The 15,675-nt window shown below is 37.7% G+C and overlaps 1 protein-coding gene across 13 annotated transcripts in view; it reads left to right on the forward strand.

Moving 5' to 3' along the window:
• Positions 1 to 14,869, forward strand: part of AVL9 (AVL9 cell migration associated) — an 85,613-nt gene extending 70,744 nt beyond the window's left edge. For 4 of the 13 annotated variants that reach the window (XM_087945190.1, XM_087945192.1, XM_087945198.1 and 1 more), the window contains 6 exons: positions 4,628 to 4,762; positions 5,639 to 5,858; positions 7,758 to 7,878; positions 8,431 to 8,484; positions 9,072 to 9,160; positions 13,508 to 14,869. In XM_087945190.1, coding sequence (XP_087801316.1) covers positions 4,628 to 4,762; positions 5,639 to 5,858; positions 7,758 to 7,878; positions 8,431 to 8,484; positions 9,072 to 9,160; positions 13,508 to 13,602 — 714 coding nt within the window. In that variant the 3' untranslated portion in view covers positions 13,603 to 14,869. The remainder of the gene's footprint in view (positions 1 to 4,627; positions 4,763 to 5,638; positions 5,859 to 7,757; positions 7,879 to 8,430; positions 8,485 to 9,071; positions 9,161 to 13,507) is intronic. The other 9 variants (XM_087945191.1, XM_087945193.1, XM_087945202.1 and 6 more) reach the window with 3 other exon arrangements.
• Positions 14,870 to 15,675: the final 806 nt, after the last annotated feature.

Consider the following 15,675-nt stretch of genomic DNA (forward strand, 5'->3'; position numbering starts at 1 on the left):
CTGTGAGAAATTGCTCTGCTAGCACATCATTTTTGGTCTTCCACATACATTTGATAAACACCAGTTTGCATACAGAAAAAAATAGATCTACAGAGGACGCTATAGCCATCAGTCTTCACACTGCTCTGACTCATCTAGAACAGCGAGGGGGGGCTATCTGAAGATGCTTTTTGTGGATTTTAGTTCCGCGTTTAACACAATTCTTCCACATAGACTAGTGTCTAAACTTCTGGACTTTGGCCTTTCTAATTCAATCTGCCTTTGGATTATGGATTTCCTGTCTGGCCGCTCACAGAGGGTCAGATTAGACAATCATACCTCTTCAGCCCTTATTCTAAACACTGGTACACCACAGGGTTGCGTGTTGAGTCCCTTACTCTATACTCTTTATGTGCATGACTGCATTCCCACTCGTGCTAGTAATATTATTGCTAAATTTGCAGGTGATGCAACCTGCATCTCTGTATGGTTTGCCAATTGCACAGTGGCAGATAGGAAAGCACTCCAGAGGGTTAATGCCATTTCCCAGAAGATCATTGGTTGCCCTCTCCCCTCTTTGGAAGAGCTTTATAGCTCCCGCTGCCTTAAAAAAGTTCAAAACATTCTCAAAGATCCATCTCATCCTGGGAACCCTTTTTTTGAACTATTACCATCTGGCAGACGGTACAGAATAATAAAAACAAGGACAAATAGTCTGAAAAACAGCTTCTATCCCAGGGCAGTAGCTCTTTTGAATTCTGCTGTATAGTGCAGTGTTGGTGGGGTGTCAGGGGTTTCCGGTTCAATGTGTGAAGCGTGAAGGATGTGTGTTTGTGTTTATTTTCATGGTCATGGTCATGACGTGCACTGAAGATGGTGTTTGATTTCGTTGTATGAGGTGCAATGACAATAAAGTAAAGTAAACTAAACAATTGAAAACTGATGTTAAAACCTCTGTCTTGGTTGCTGCTTTAAATTTAGAGAAAATAGGGACCAAACATAGCTCCTGAAGAAGCATTTTCCATAGTCATGTAGCAAAACAGAAGAAACTCCTTCTTGTACAAATAACTAAACGTAATCAGAAGGCATGGTGGCATAGAAGAGTCTACAGCTTTCCCTCAAGTGTGTGTGTGTGTGTGTGTAGATAGATAGGCAGACAGACAGAATGGAGCCTCTGAGTATGGAGCAAAGATGGGATTCAAAATTTTTTACTACCGGTTCTGTGGGCATGACTTGTTTGGTGGGCGTGACTAGGTGGGCGTGGCCAACTTGGCAAGGTGGTGCGGTGTTGAGTTAGCCATTCCCACTCAGTCACATGAGCAATGCTGCAGAAACAGGGTGATTTCCTACATACCTCCCCCCCCCGCCCTTGGGATGACAAAAAAACAGCCCAACTAAAAATCACGACTGCCTGCCAAGTCTGCCTGCCAAATGGGTTTTGTTTTGGGGTGGTTTTTGTTTTGTTTTTTGCCAGAAGCCCCTCGGAGATAAATTTGCACCGCTAAAATTTACTGTACCTTGTTGCAACACTGCCTGTTGCTGCTGCGGGTGCTGCTGCAGCTGTCTGGCTGCCCAAGTTAAGAACCGCACCTGCTCAGAGCGACTATGAGGAGCAAGAGGGGAAGCCAAGGCATTCTCCTAATAGCAGTCAACTTCGTTCTCTCTCACTCTGGTTAGGCACTCCTGGCGTGCACAAGGAGCGTGAAGAGAGGCAGACTCCACGCAGATGCGTTTTAAAAGTCAAGAGAAGTTTGCCCAAGACTTGTCATGAATTCAGGAGCTATACCGCTCCCAATGATAAGTTGGCAGCAATCTAATGAAAAGTCTTCCAGCTCTTAAAAGATTGACTTTAAGAGCACCCCCATGGAAGAAGCCGAGAATGAGAGCAAATGTAGTGGTGGCGGGGGCGACAGGGGCATGTGATGGATCCCTCCATGGTCCCCTCCTGGGTGACAGTCAGGGCTTTGGCGCCTCCTCTTTTCTTCAGAGGTGTGGTGTCTGCCTCCCTTCACACTCCTTGTGAAAGGACACACAGCCCATCACCCCTGCCACTACTACATTTGCTCTCAGTTCTCGGCTTCCATGGGGGCGCTATTAAAGTCGACCTTTAAGTGGTCCCAGAACATCTGCTTGCTTGCACGGCGCCTGCCCTCCTGGGGCATGCTTTCTTCTCCTGATGGATGCACCCCTTCCAGCCCGGCCCGCCAGCAGGTGACCACATGCCCTGGGGCTTCTTGCCCCCTCCTTGTCACGAGATGCCTGCAGCTGCTGCATGCTTTTTTCAGTGCGGCTGCAGTCCAGCAGCCACACCGAAAAAAGCATGCCTTGTTCTATGTGCCGGGCCCGGCAAGTCCGAGCAGCCGGCACATAGAACAGGGTAGCACCAGACCATTGGAGAAGCAGAGCGGAGCCAGACATCAGTAGCTGCCTCTTTCACAGCACAGAAATCCTCCCCAGATCGGCCGGCTGGTCTTCACTTTCTCCACCTGTTTGTTTTGTATGGCCGAGGAGGAGGAGATCAGGTGGCCAAAGGGGCGGCTGCTGGAGGTGACTCTTTTTCAGTCTCCAGCCCCCTTTTCAGCACAGAAATCCTCCCCGAATCGGCTGGCTGGTCTCCTCCTTGGCCATACAGAACAAATAGGCAGAGAAGGAGATGACCATCCGGCTGATTCGGGGAGGCTTCTTGCACTGCAAAAGAGGTGGCTACTGATCTCCGGCTTTGCTCTGCTTCTCCAATGGTCTGGCGCCGCCCTGTTCTATGCACCAGCTTCACAGGCCTGGCACATAGAACAGGGCATGCTTTTTTCGGTGCAGCTGTGGGACTGCAGCCGCACCGAAAAAAGCACACCATAGCTACAGGCATCTCGCGACAAGAGGGCGAGAAGCCCCAGGATATCCACCCACCCACCTGCTGGCTGGGCCAGCCGGGCTAGAAGTGGCGCATCCACCGGGAGAAGGAAGAAAACGTGCTCCGGGAGGGCGGGCAGATGTCCCGGGGCTGCTGCACATGCACATTGTATGTGTAGTGCGCATGTGCAGCAGTCCTGGGACATCCACCCAAGCTGCGCCATAGCTGCCACATAGGGAAAGCTAGGGGCAGGGAGCGATTGGGCGATCGGGTTGGGGGCGTGGCCACCGGTTCAGCAACCCACACCAAATCACCGCTACCAGTTCATGTGAACCGGTGTGGACCGGTTGAATACCACCTCTAGTATGGAGGCATCTGAAGAACAATCTGGCTGTAAACTATTTAGGATTATCACCAACAGTTGAAATTGTGCTCATAAAGGAATTGACAGTGATTTGGAAACGATATGACACATTTCACACTAAGTACAATTTCCAGATTAATTTTGAGGACAGTCTCATAGAAAGATGTGCTAATAAATATGAGGTTTGATTTATTTTATTGGATAATTTGTTGTTTTTTAACTTTGGCAAATTTAAGATGTATGGACTTCAGTTCCCAAAATGAATTAATTTATAAGTAGTTTTTGTCCAGATACTCAAGGTAGCTGTCATGGAAATCACTCTTCATTTTATCTCCACAATAAATCTTTGAGTAGATTGGGATGACAGAGAGTAAATGAACCAGTGGATTTATATATTTGAAAATGGAATTGAACTTGGACCCAACAGTCTTAGACGAACATTTTAAGTGTTATAACGCATCAATTGGCATTGATAACTATTGACAAATCCAGTCAGTCTGGCTTAGTGCTGTAAAGCAGGGTCTCCAACTGCGGCCTGTTTGGAACCGAGCCATGCAGGTGCTGGAGCGAGCGCATGTGTGGGCATGAACTTCCCCTCTTGCAAGCGGTGACCGCTTGGCATTGTACAAGCAGCAGCTGCTTGCCCTCACAGCCTCCTGCAGCCCTCTGCCAGTGAAAATGGAGCTCCATTTTTGTTGGCAAAGGGCAGCAAAAACAAACTAAAAACAAAACAAAGGAGAAATGTTTCCCCTTTTGCATCTGAGCGTGCAATAAGGGACAGGAAAGGAGGAAAGGAAAGAGGAAAGAAAAAGAAAAAGAAGAAAAGATGGGAAGAGAGCAAGGAAGGAAAAATAAGGGAAGAGGTGAAGGAAGAAAGGAGAATTAAGAGGGAAAGAAGGAAGGAAGGAAGGAAGGAAGGAAGGAAGGAAGGAAGGAAGGAAGGAAGGAAGGAAGGAAGGAAGGAAGGAAGGAAGGAAGGAAGGAAGATTATAATGAGGGTGAGGGATGGTCTGAGGAAAGTCCTGCCTTAGCACTTGGCCACACAGGCACCCCCAACACAAGTGACGTTGAACTAGCCATGCCCACTCCAGCCCCCTGAGGTCAAACACAACCTGATGCAGCCCTCAATGAAATCGAGTTTCACACCCCTGATCTAAATGTTCAGCAACATTGGAAAAGGCAAGTTTTTTCCATTCCCCTTCCTTCACCAGCCTTTTTATACTGCTTGGATTTCTTAGTGAAGGCAATAGGTTAATTCAATGAAATAATCATCTATTGTTTCTTTAAAACAAAAATCCCAGAGTGGTAAATAAGCAATAGCTAATGCAGTAAATTATAACCATTGCTTTTATATTGTACATTAAAATTGTTCCTCCAATCCTTCTGTCTTTCTAAATTATAATTTCATCCATGATTAATATTTTTCTTTATTTTAGGGATACCTTTGCTTGCCATACATGGCGCTGCAACAGCACCACCTTCTCTCTGATGTAACAATCCGCGGTTTTGTTGCAGGAGCCACCAATATCCTCTTCCGTCAGCAGAAACATCTAAGTGATGCTATTGTAGAGGTGTATATTCTTTCCGTTATAATTTCTTATAGTAATTACTTCATGGAGCAAAAGACAACTTATGTATTGCAAGGTTCTAATTAAAAAGTTTCTTAGATTTTTATAAAAAAATATTTGAGATTTTGGAAAGCAGTCATTTTATAATCACACGGCAGACAAGTGATACATTTCCTTATGTGTTTAAGTATGTATGTTATGTGTGTATATGTGCATGCATGCATGCATACAAGTGTAGATAAGATTCTCTTTGTGGATAAATTTATCAATAATAGATGGTAAACATGTTTAAAAAATATTTTCAAGACTGCATTTAGTCACTGTTGAAATGCCAAAATTAAACTAATGGACCTTTCTATTCAAAGATCTAAAAAAAAGATTGCATTAGGAGCTAGTTAACACATTACAAATCTATGTATTGTTTCTTAAAATAAGCTTTCATAACTCCTTGTAAATCATTGAATACTTAAGTCTCTTGATAGTTACTATTTCTTGGAGTGCTTTTAGTTACACTAGATTTCTACTTCTTGGTTTGATAGAATTAGATGTGAGCACAGGAGAATCAGGTTGCCTGGACTACAATGAATTTGTGATGCATTCTGAAATCTTTCCATACAAGATGAAAAAGGCAGCTTGCTTACTTTTAGAAATTGGAATAAATAAGTACAAATGATTGCATATGCTATTAAACTCAGAAGCCAACATAATCATTTACATTACATTATGTATGTATTTGTGCCCAATAATATATCACTAGATATTAATTACAGTGTACTTTTGGTAAGATGGAAATAATAATATGTTTATGATTACATTTTGTGTTGTTTCAATCACCATCTCTACCCCAAAGTTTTTTCACTTTGAATTGTTCTCAATCAGATTGAGGAAGCTCTTGTCCAAGTCCATGATCCAGACCTTAGAAAAGTCTTAAATCCTACAACAGCTGACTTGAGATTTGCAGATTTCTTAGTGAAGCATGTAACTGAAAACAGGGATGATGTCTTCCTGGATGGCACTGGCTGGGAAGGAGGGGATGAATGGATTCGAGCCCAATTTGGGTTATATCTCCATGCCCTACTTGCTGCTACAGTACAGCCAGGTAAGTTCTGGAATATTTTGATCTGTAAGTTTAAACAATCTTACAAAATACTTCGTAATTGTCCAGGAGAATCTAGAAAAGGAAAGTCAAAAAAAAATCCAGAGAGTAGGATATGGCCAGCTTAATTATTGATTGAAAGACATTTCCCTGTTAAAAAATATTGATCATTTATATATTCCCATGACTAATTAGTCTATGAGTTATTGTGAAAATGGCTTTTGAGAAACTAAATTGATAGAGCACAAACTATGTGTGGCATTGAGACATAATACTTCAATGTTCTGTACAAGTTCATCTCAACTGCCCTTGCAATATAGTCTTGAAATTTTTGTCTTCACTGGATTAATCGAGATTTAGTCATGGTTAAAACCTCTGGAGTAGATTAGCTGAAATTGATTAACTGTGTTATGACTAACTTTTCCACTTATTTCAATGCATCTGATCTAAATGTTAAATCTGTATTTAACCATTTCATTTGTAATCCTTACCAACAAGGGTCTGAAGCTTAAAGAAACGGGCTAGTTTTTCTCTGAGAGCAACACAAAATTCACACTAGTAAAAATTAAAATATTGTTAAAACTCTTTCTAAATAGTCCTATGCTGAGAGAGATTATGCTCAGGATACATGAAAAGAAACTATATTTAGTTCTTCAAAACCAATTGAATAATTGCAAAATTCTTTTTCCTGGATATTTATATTCTTCTGGATGGAATAATGGGTGATTTGAATTTTGTAAAGTAAAATTGATGTGTTTACTTTTTTGAGTGAAGATACATTTATACTTTTGCTGATTACATTTGAAAAATCACTCTAATCCCATTTCTGTTTGGGTAGGGAGCCATCAACAGTAGCCCTTTCAAAGAAGAAACTACTTTTAGTAGCACTTGTCATCTGTATAATTTAGAATTAAATCATGCATGTTTTGGAATATGCAGGAAAAATTTGGCATAAAAAGAAACTATCAACTTTTTCAAGCATTTTGTTCCTTGACTAGATATTTCTGTATCCATCAGTCTTATGATAGTTTTATGCTATTGAGGAAAGGAAAAAAGAAGTCTTGCCCTTTAAATAATAGGCAAAGTTCTTTCCTTTTGTGGATTCAAATTTCCAGGCTGGGAGAAATGCAAAATGATTTGGTCAGCTGCTTGGAAGTCAGAATCAGTTTATTTATAGGAAGGCAGGTAAGAAATCTGACAGTGTTCCTAGGATTAATCTAATAAGTGAGTAGAAAAACCTCTCTTTTATACACTTCAGGTTCTTTGATTTGTAGGTGTGAATCTTTGAAGACTTTGATTTGTGTGTGTTGAATTCCTGTCTCTTTGGGATCTTGGTTTTATGGTCCTGGTCCTTTGTAGTTGCTTGTTTGCTATCATGTTTCCTTCCTGCCATGCCTTTTGGTTTGCTTTTCACAAGTTTTTATAACTTGCCATCTATTTGATTTCTATGGGAAAAGATCTTAGCTAGTTTGTAGGGGGTTTTCTCTGTATCTCATGGCTGTAATTTTCTCCTTCCTTTGTTGTGAAAAGTAAGATGACTCCAGCTATTTTAATAGCCCTACTTGACAAAGGGTGGGGGCTGTTTCCCTAGAAGAGGGGGGAATCATAACTTCCAACACTATCACAGTGAAATAAAATTCTTAATATATTAAATTCAAAATTCAAGTTAGTTTTGCCTCCTCCCTATTAAAGGAAGATTACATAGGAAAAAAATCTGTCTTCATTTTCTCAGCAAATCTGAGATTGCTCTTCTATTTCAAAATTAGCCCTTTAGAAATAAACTAGTATTTCACTGAGCAGAAGGTATAAATTCTTTTATTGCTTAAGAACAGACCACAATCAGTAGGTATGTCTAAAGGATAGAAAGTATTACAACCCAGTCATTTTGCTCATTTTATTTAGCAGATAGTGAGAAAATATTGTCTGACTTTGGAACAGCCTTCGTAGCAGCTTGGAAGAATACTCATAATTATAGAGTGTGGAACAGTAATAAACACCCAGCCCTTGCAGAAATAAATCCTAGGTAAGATTATATCAATTTATATGGAAATGAAAAAGTTATGGTGATAGTGATAAACTTCTCATAATTTGGGAGTGTTTTTGCTTAATATCATTGGTGGTAAAATCTTCTGTTTCTTCCGCTGAGAAAGATTCTGCAAATATGACAAATTATTCCTGATTTGTTGAGCTCAAGTAATAAGCCAGAAAGTGTTCAACTTCCTTTGTCCTTAATAGTACCTAGCTAATTATTGAAGTAGCAGGATTGCCGGGCATCAGCTGTTTAACACACAGGGAGAGAGTGCAGGATTGCAGGAGAAGGTCAGTAGCAAACCCTCTGTGCGCAGGCAAAGCGTGCACTCACCAAACCAGTTGTTACACCGGTTGAATCACATCCCTGGTTCCCAAAGACAGGAAATACTTAGATTATTGACTCCTAAGAAGAGGGGAGGCAAAATGTTTTAATGTATCCCATTTCACACAAAAGTAATGGTTCATAGTTATAACTGAGAAAGTATATGAAATGGTTTGTCAGCTTACCTTTTCTCTCTCTCTCCTGCCCTACCTCACTTTTCAGTCATCCATTCCAAGGACAATATTCTGTTTCTGATGTAAAATTAAGATTATCACAGTAAGTATTGCTTATGTTTTTAAACTTGTTCACAGTGGAAATGTATGTAGTCTATTATTCAATTATGGCAGTGTTGGCTTAAAAAGTGAAATGGATTGTGATCAATGCTCAATATTTTATGAAAAATTAAGAATTTTTTGAAAGATTATTCAGATACTTCTAAATAGGCATATAGACCAAGTTTTAAAAATATTTAGAAATAAAAATAATGTTCAAATTCCTGGAAGCATTCTGAGATTGAAAAAGCAATAGATTGAGTTTCAAGCAGTTCCAAAATGGAACAAACAATTTTAAATTCAAAATATTTCAAATTCAAAATATCTTACCATTCTAGTGCTAATTATCTGCATCATAAATTAATACTTCAATTTATTTATGCTTAATTGATATTCTTAAACATTCATATCATCATCATCATTTTAGCCATTGTCTGTCCACTGCAGAATGAAGGCCTCTTCTGCATGTTTCCATCTAATACAGTCCTGACCTTTCTTTTGCCAGTTGGGCCTATAATTAATACTATTAAACATTACATACATGAAATTAGCAGAAACCAGTAAGACATGCTATTGTATTTCTTAATTTAGTTCTGTTCAGAACAGTGAACGTGGTAAGAAGATTGGAAATGCCATGGTTACCACTAGTCGAAATGTTGTGCAGACAGGAAGAGCTGTTGGTAAGTGATCCTCTTAACTAGAATCAAAGTGCTACAAATTCATTGGCTGGACTATGCATCCTATTAGGCAATGATGAAATTTATATGGCTAATGGCTTAGTGTTATATATAAACCCAGACAATTGACTTTTATTCCGGCTTGCAAACAAGAGATTGGGGAGAAATCTTCATTCCACAATTGCAAAATATCCTTCCTTTGGCCAGCTTTAAAATATTGGGTTTTTTGCTGAACCATAAATTCAAATTTTACCAAAAATATTTTTTAACACAGGAAATTCATGAACCATTTAGGTCCCACAAAAAAACCAAAAACCAAACAAACATTCTGTAGCAAATTAAAATATAAGGATAAAAGAATATATATGTAAAAGAAGAAGCAGGCATCCTGCGATCTCCAAAACTAAAAATTATATTTGTTGTACTTACTAAGCTTTTGTCAGCCTCTGCTGACATCGTCAGAGTATTAAGCTACCATTATAGAGACTCTGCCTTTACATATCATTAATCAATTTAGCCCTTGCACACATAATAGGCCCTTCCAAAGCCTCCTATCTGTAATTAACTTTTTTGCTTCAGTCATGTTAGTCAAAGGAGGCTTATCTCTTGTTGTTGGTTCCTACCTTGTCAGATCCAGCCTGGAATGCTTATCTCTATGAGGGATGTTAACCTGCCAGCTATTACAATTTGTTGCTTTGCTCGTGACCTTGTGGTCGGCCTGGCTCGTTCTTCATTATTCCTGTCTGTTATAACTTGAGGCAGCTCTGCCGGACTCCTCTCTATTTGGACAGGCCTTTGTACAAAATCCTTGCTTGAGATTGTGGTTTGGAGTCAGTGAAATCATGCAAGCAATATCAATATTTACAAAGAATAAGGAAGAGATGCATACATGCACCAGTGCCATATAATTTATAATTAATAATTTAACAATACTGATGAAGAATCGTGAAGCACACATGCCTAAGTATTGCAACACTTTGCTGTAAGCTGACAATGACATTATCATATTCAATTCTACAGGTAGTCCTCAATTTACTACCACAATTTTTTAAATATATTTTTATTGTTTACAACTATAAGTATCAAACACAGTACAACCATTTTGGCATTATTCTGCCATACATACAAAAATATTATTAAACTATTAGCATTCATATTATTGATACAGTATTTTCATTCTAGATCTATTCATTCTAACTATTTTTGTTCCGACCTTCCCCTCTTTTTTGCAACCATTGATAAAACTTACTCCAAATATCAAAATATTCTGATTCCCCCTTATTTTTCAATTGCTAAAGTTAATCTATCAGATTCTGCACAGGCACTTATTTTCCTTATTTCTCTTTCTGGTGATATATTTTTGTTTTTCCAGTATTGTGTATAGACCATTCTCACCGCTGTATTATTAGATATATTATACCTTTGCTGTAGCTTTCTGTCATTATTCCTAAGAGAAATAGTTCTGGCTTAAATTGAATATGTTCTCCCACCATTTGCTCTACCCATGTCTGTATCAGTCGTCAATATTTTCTTGCGTGGTTACATGTCCACCACGTATGCTAGAATGTACCTGGCAAATCCTTAGTTTTTGAATATTTTGGCAAGCCTTGCTGAGGGAAGATGCCACCTGTAAAACATTTATATAGATTTTCCTTGTACGCTGTGGCCATTGTTAATTTTCTATTATTCTCCCAAAGATTCTGCCATTTAGCCAATTCAATATTATATCCAAATTTTTTGACCCATGCCACCATTGTCTCTTTGACATGCTCTTCCTCCAATTTATATTCTAATAGATATCCATATAGCACCTTAATTTACTACCACAATCGAGCCCAAAATTTATGTTGCTAAGTGAAATATTTGTTAAGTGAGTTTTGCTTCATTTTATGACTTTTCCTGCCACATTGGTTAAGTGAATCACCGCAGTTGTTAAATTAATAGCATGGTTATTAAGTGAATCCAACTTCCCTATTGACTTTGCTTGTCAGAAGGTTGCAAAAGATAACATGATCCCGGGACTCTGCCACCATCATAAATGTGAGTTTGTTGTCAAGTATCAAATATAAATCATACGACCATGGGGATGCTGTGGTCATAAGTGTGAAAAATGGTCATAAGTCACTTTTTTCAGTGCCGTTATAACTTCGAAAGTTCATTAAGCAAACTGTTTTAAATTAAGGATTACCTTTATTCCTAAATTGGATTATGTAGATAAGAAGACTTGACTCCCTATTATCATAATTCTCTGGTTATTAATAAATCAAAGACTATGAGTTTTTTTAGAAAATGACATTGCAGTCATAAGTGGCTTTAAGGAACAGTCTTCTCTAGACTGGATCTTGGCTCCCTCATCATCAAAGGAGCTCACATAAAGTGAGAACACATGTAATTTTTTTGTTAAAATTAGTAAATCACTGTTATTCATATTTTTAGCCATAATTATTAACGTATACCAAGACAAAGGTACTCCTATACTCCCTATATGGAATTCAAATAAAATGTACAAATTATGGAGCACATACAATACATGAGAAGTATTTTGTATGTGGCTAAAAGGACCTCAGTTGTTGCAGTCAGAGCCACATTGGGAATGTGTTTTCTAAAATCAACGCACACAATTATTGCACCAAAATCAATGCTAGCAGCTATGGTGGCCCAGTGGTTAGAATGCTGTATTGCAGGCTAATTCTGCCACAGCCTGGAATTCGATCCTGACCAGCTGGAGGTTGATTCAGCCTTCCATTCTTCCTAGGTTAGTAAAATGAAGACCCAGATTGTGGGGGCTATATGCTGACATTTGTAAATTGCTTAGACAGTGTTGTATAGCACTATCGAATGATATATAAATTTAAGTATGGAAACTGACAGACTTCCAAAATTATGCTTTGATAGTACAGACTGAATTTCAGCTAGAGAACTCTTTGAATTGTTTCCTATCTTGGATAATGAAACATCTGGAAGAAAACAACCAAGCTCAGAGAATATCAAGGACCTCTCAACTGTTGAACTACATAAGTCACAAACTGTATCAGAAGTTGTGGTCTTCCTGTTTCTTATCCACCTGTCTCTGGGAAACAAGAAGACTGCTGCCCAAAGAATCTTGAATATATTGTAAAAGCTCAGAGAGATATAATTGCCTTCAGTTCATTGAAGACCCTCAGCTTTTATAAAGTCATCTTCCAACCTGCAAAATATTTAAATATAGAAATGCCCAAGCATCGTAGTGGTCTATTTCTCCAGCAAAATTTCAGCCGTTGTACACAATGATTAAATATTACAAGATTTTTACCAAGTACCATATGACAAGGGTATTATGAAATAAAAGAGACTTCTGGTCATAACTCATATATTATTTGAATGCCAATTGTATAATAGAAAGAGAGATCAATATCCCTGTCTTTATTATCTAATAAAATAATTATCCAGATCAATATCTTGGATATATTTTTAAAATGGCTTATTGGGATCCATATATTAAAACAATATATTTCATGTGTGGTAGGAACCCAAATACTATATATAATATGGTCCTTTATTCAACCACAACAGTACAATTGAGAACTGTGAGGATGTGATTATGGTAAATTATAAAGGTGATGCAGAAATATGATTTATATATCCTTTTAATTCTGTCTTTTATTTATTCATTCATTCATTCATTGCCTAAATTTATATAGCCACTCAAATATGTAATGCTGAACAGCATACACAGCACATACAAAAATAATAAAACAAAATAAACACACAACAATTTAAAAGTATTGAAACAATAATTATTATTTTTAATCCGTAACCTGTGTGGAAGCGTGCACTTAGTTTTCTAACAATACTGCTACCTGGCAAGCTCCATAACCATATCACTGGCTACCCAGATCAAATGGCAGCCATGTTTCCAACCCTTTTGAAGGTGATCAAAATTAGGGCCAGTATGAACTCTGGGGAATTAATGTTATAGAGCAGGGGTCCCCAATCCCCTATCATGCCTTGAGCCATTTGGAACTGGGCTGCGGATGTGAAAGTACTGAAAACTGTTACAGGTATTTTGGCAGAAAAAATTGTTTTCCTGGCTCCCCATCAGATAATGTTCCTTTATGGACTGGACCTGTGACATATCTTTCCCGCCAGGGGATTGATGTGATTGGGGAGAAGCAGTCCCTCAAATAACTCAGCTCCATGCCATGCTTACTTTTATTTGGTTACCTGTGGTCTTATTGTTCTATATTTTATATTCTGATATGGCCTAATGGTTACTGTGATGAATAAAATATTATTATTCAGCCAGAAGACATATATTCTTAATCTATTATATATTTTTTCTCCCATTCCCCCTATTTTGTTTTAATACAGGTCAGTCAGTTGGAGGAGCACTCACCAGTGCAAAATCAGTAATGTCTTCATGGCTTTCTACTTTCACCCAATCCTCTCAAAGCCCTGGGGAATAATTCTTCTGGGCCAAGATCTTACATTTCTTTTAAAAAATCAAAAACCTTTGCTATAAAAGCATAGGCACTTGAATTCAAGCTGCATGAAGATGAGCTGCACCACAAGATATAATTTGGCAAATGTTTTTATACTCCTTTGCTTTCTTTTTGAACCTTGTTACAGCTTTATTTTTTATTTTGGAGGATGGTGATCTATGTCAGTTTAGCTTTTTCAAATTAAATTGTTCAGCATTGTTTTTAAGAGTTGAATTATATTTCAGTATGGAACATGATAGTGCATATAGAAATAATATTTCAACATTTAATACATAAAAATATATTCAATTTGTATTTGTAATATCTTTTCCATTCTGCAAGTCCAATGTGCAGAATTTTTTCCATCTATATGGAATATATTTCCATAAATGTGTTACAAATGGAAGTAATTGTCAGTGGGGTAATGTGAAATTAATGAAATTTAAATTAGTTAACTTTTCACACTGAATAGTTCTAACTACTGTTTTTGTTAATGGGAATGTAATGCAATTTCATGTTATATTTAAGTGTCTCAATCTAAATACTTCTAACAAATTATCTACCTCTCCTCAATTAAGCTCTTTTTTTCCATAGCTTCTATAATATTTTCTAGTCAGCATGTGTTAACTAGGAATTTGTGCTTCATCTATATACACGTACATTATGTTTAACTTCATTCAATCATTTTGGGGGGGAAAAAGTAGTCTCACTGATGCCTATGAAAACATAATATGACCCAGTTTAAAAGAATGACTTAACAAAATATTTATTTTGGGACCATTTTCATTTTGAAATAATCCCATTGTCACAATTGGTCATTCTCCTTTTCAGAGTTGATGTAATGGTAATGCATAGATTGTTAACAAAAATTATGACAGCTGTAGGTAGATTATTTATTAGGTTTCTAGACATCTGAAGATTAAAATTACTAGTACATTATTTCTTTCTTGGCTGCATTTGATCTTGTTTACCATAATCAGATTTTTGTATTCTGAATTTAAGAGAAACATATGATTGTATCTTTCTAAATAAATTTATTTCAAATATATTCCTAGTTACAATTAATGTCCACAATTTCCTTATAAAGTAGGAATGAGAATGCCTGTTATCAAATTTGTACTAGCAACATTCTTGTCTATTTACTGTGCTGTGTCAGTTCTGAAATTAGATATTTAATTTCTGCAATTGCTTTAATGATTGGCTATATTATCTGGAGTGAATGGAAATTCTAATTAAAGCTCCATCATGAAAACTTGTTCTATAATATTTTTCTTATAATATATATTAGTTTATTGTACAGTAAATATCTACTGTATTCCAATTTTATGAAAACTAGTAACCAGTTTTGGCACCCCAAGCATCCATGTACTGTCTTTATAAAGATTAAATAGAATATTTTATAGATATATTGCTGCATAATGTAATAAATGTTTAGAAAGGGCAGCTAGTTCCATTGGAAAGAAGCTAATTGCTGTTTCCAAACATTTTGATAACTGAAATGCAATGAATATCGTGATTTGTCAAACAACTGTTCTTTTAATAGTGCATTACTAGAGTAAGTTCTTAAAGTACAATTCTGTTCTGCACATATAACTGTTAACAGGGTTGTCAAAGAAATATTTTATCACAAGAACTTGCTGTAAACCTATCAATAGAATTGAATTTACAGATAGCTGGACAGACTATCCAGCTATTGACTAGAGTTTAAGCACAATGAAAGTACCATATTTTTCAGATTATAAGACACACTTTCCCCCCCAAAAAAGTGGGTCGAAATGTCTGTGTGTCTTATACAGCAAATAGGGGCCCATTTTTGGCTTCCCAAAGCCTCCGTGTCCTGTTTTTGCCCTCCCCAGCGTCAGACTCTGCAGGCCAAAAACGGGTGCGTTTTTTGGCCTCCAGAGGCCTCTGCTCCCTGGCATCGGGGAGGCCAAAAACAGGACCCACAGAGGCCAAAAACAGGCACATTTTTGGCTTGCAGAGTGCTTCTGGATGTCGGGGAGGGCAAAAATGGGATTCACGCAGACAAAAAAATTATTTATTTTCTTGTTTTCCTCC

This window comes from Notechis scutatus, chromosome Z, assembly GCF_049901735.1.
Source record: "Notechis scutatus isolate UNSWTSFEM ecotype Mainland chromosome Z, rNotScu1.2, whole genome shotgun sequence".
Lineage (NCBI taxonomy): Eukaryota > Metazoa > Chordata > Lepidosauria > Squamata > Elapidae > Notechis > Notechis scutatus.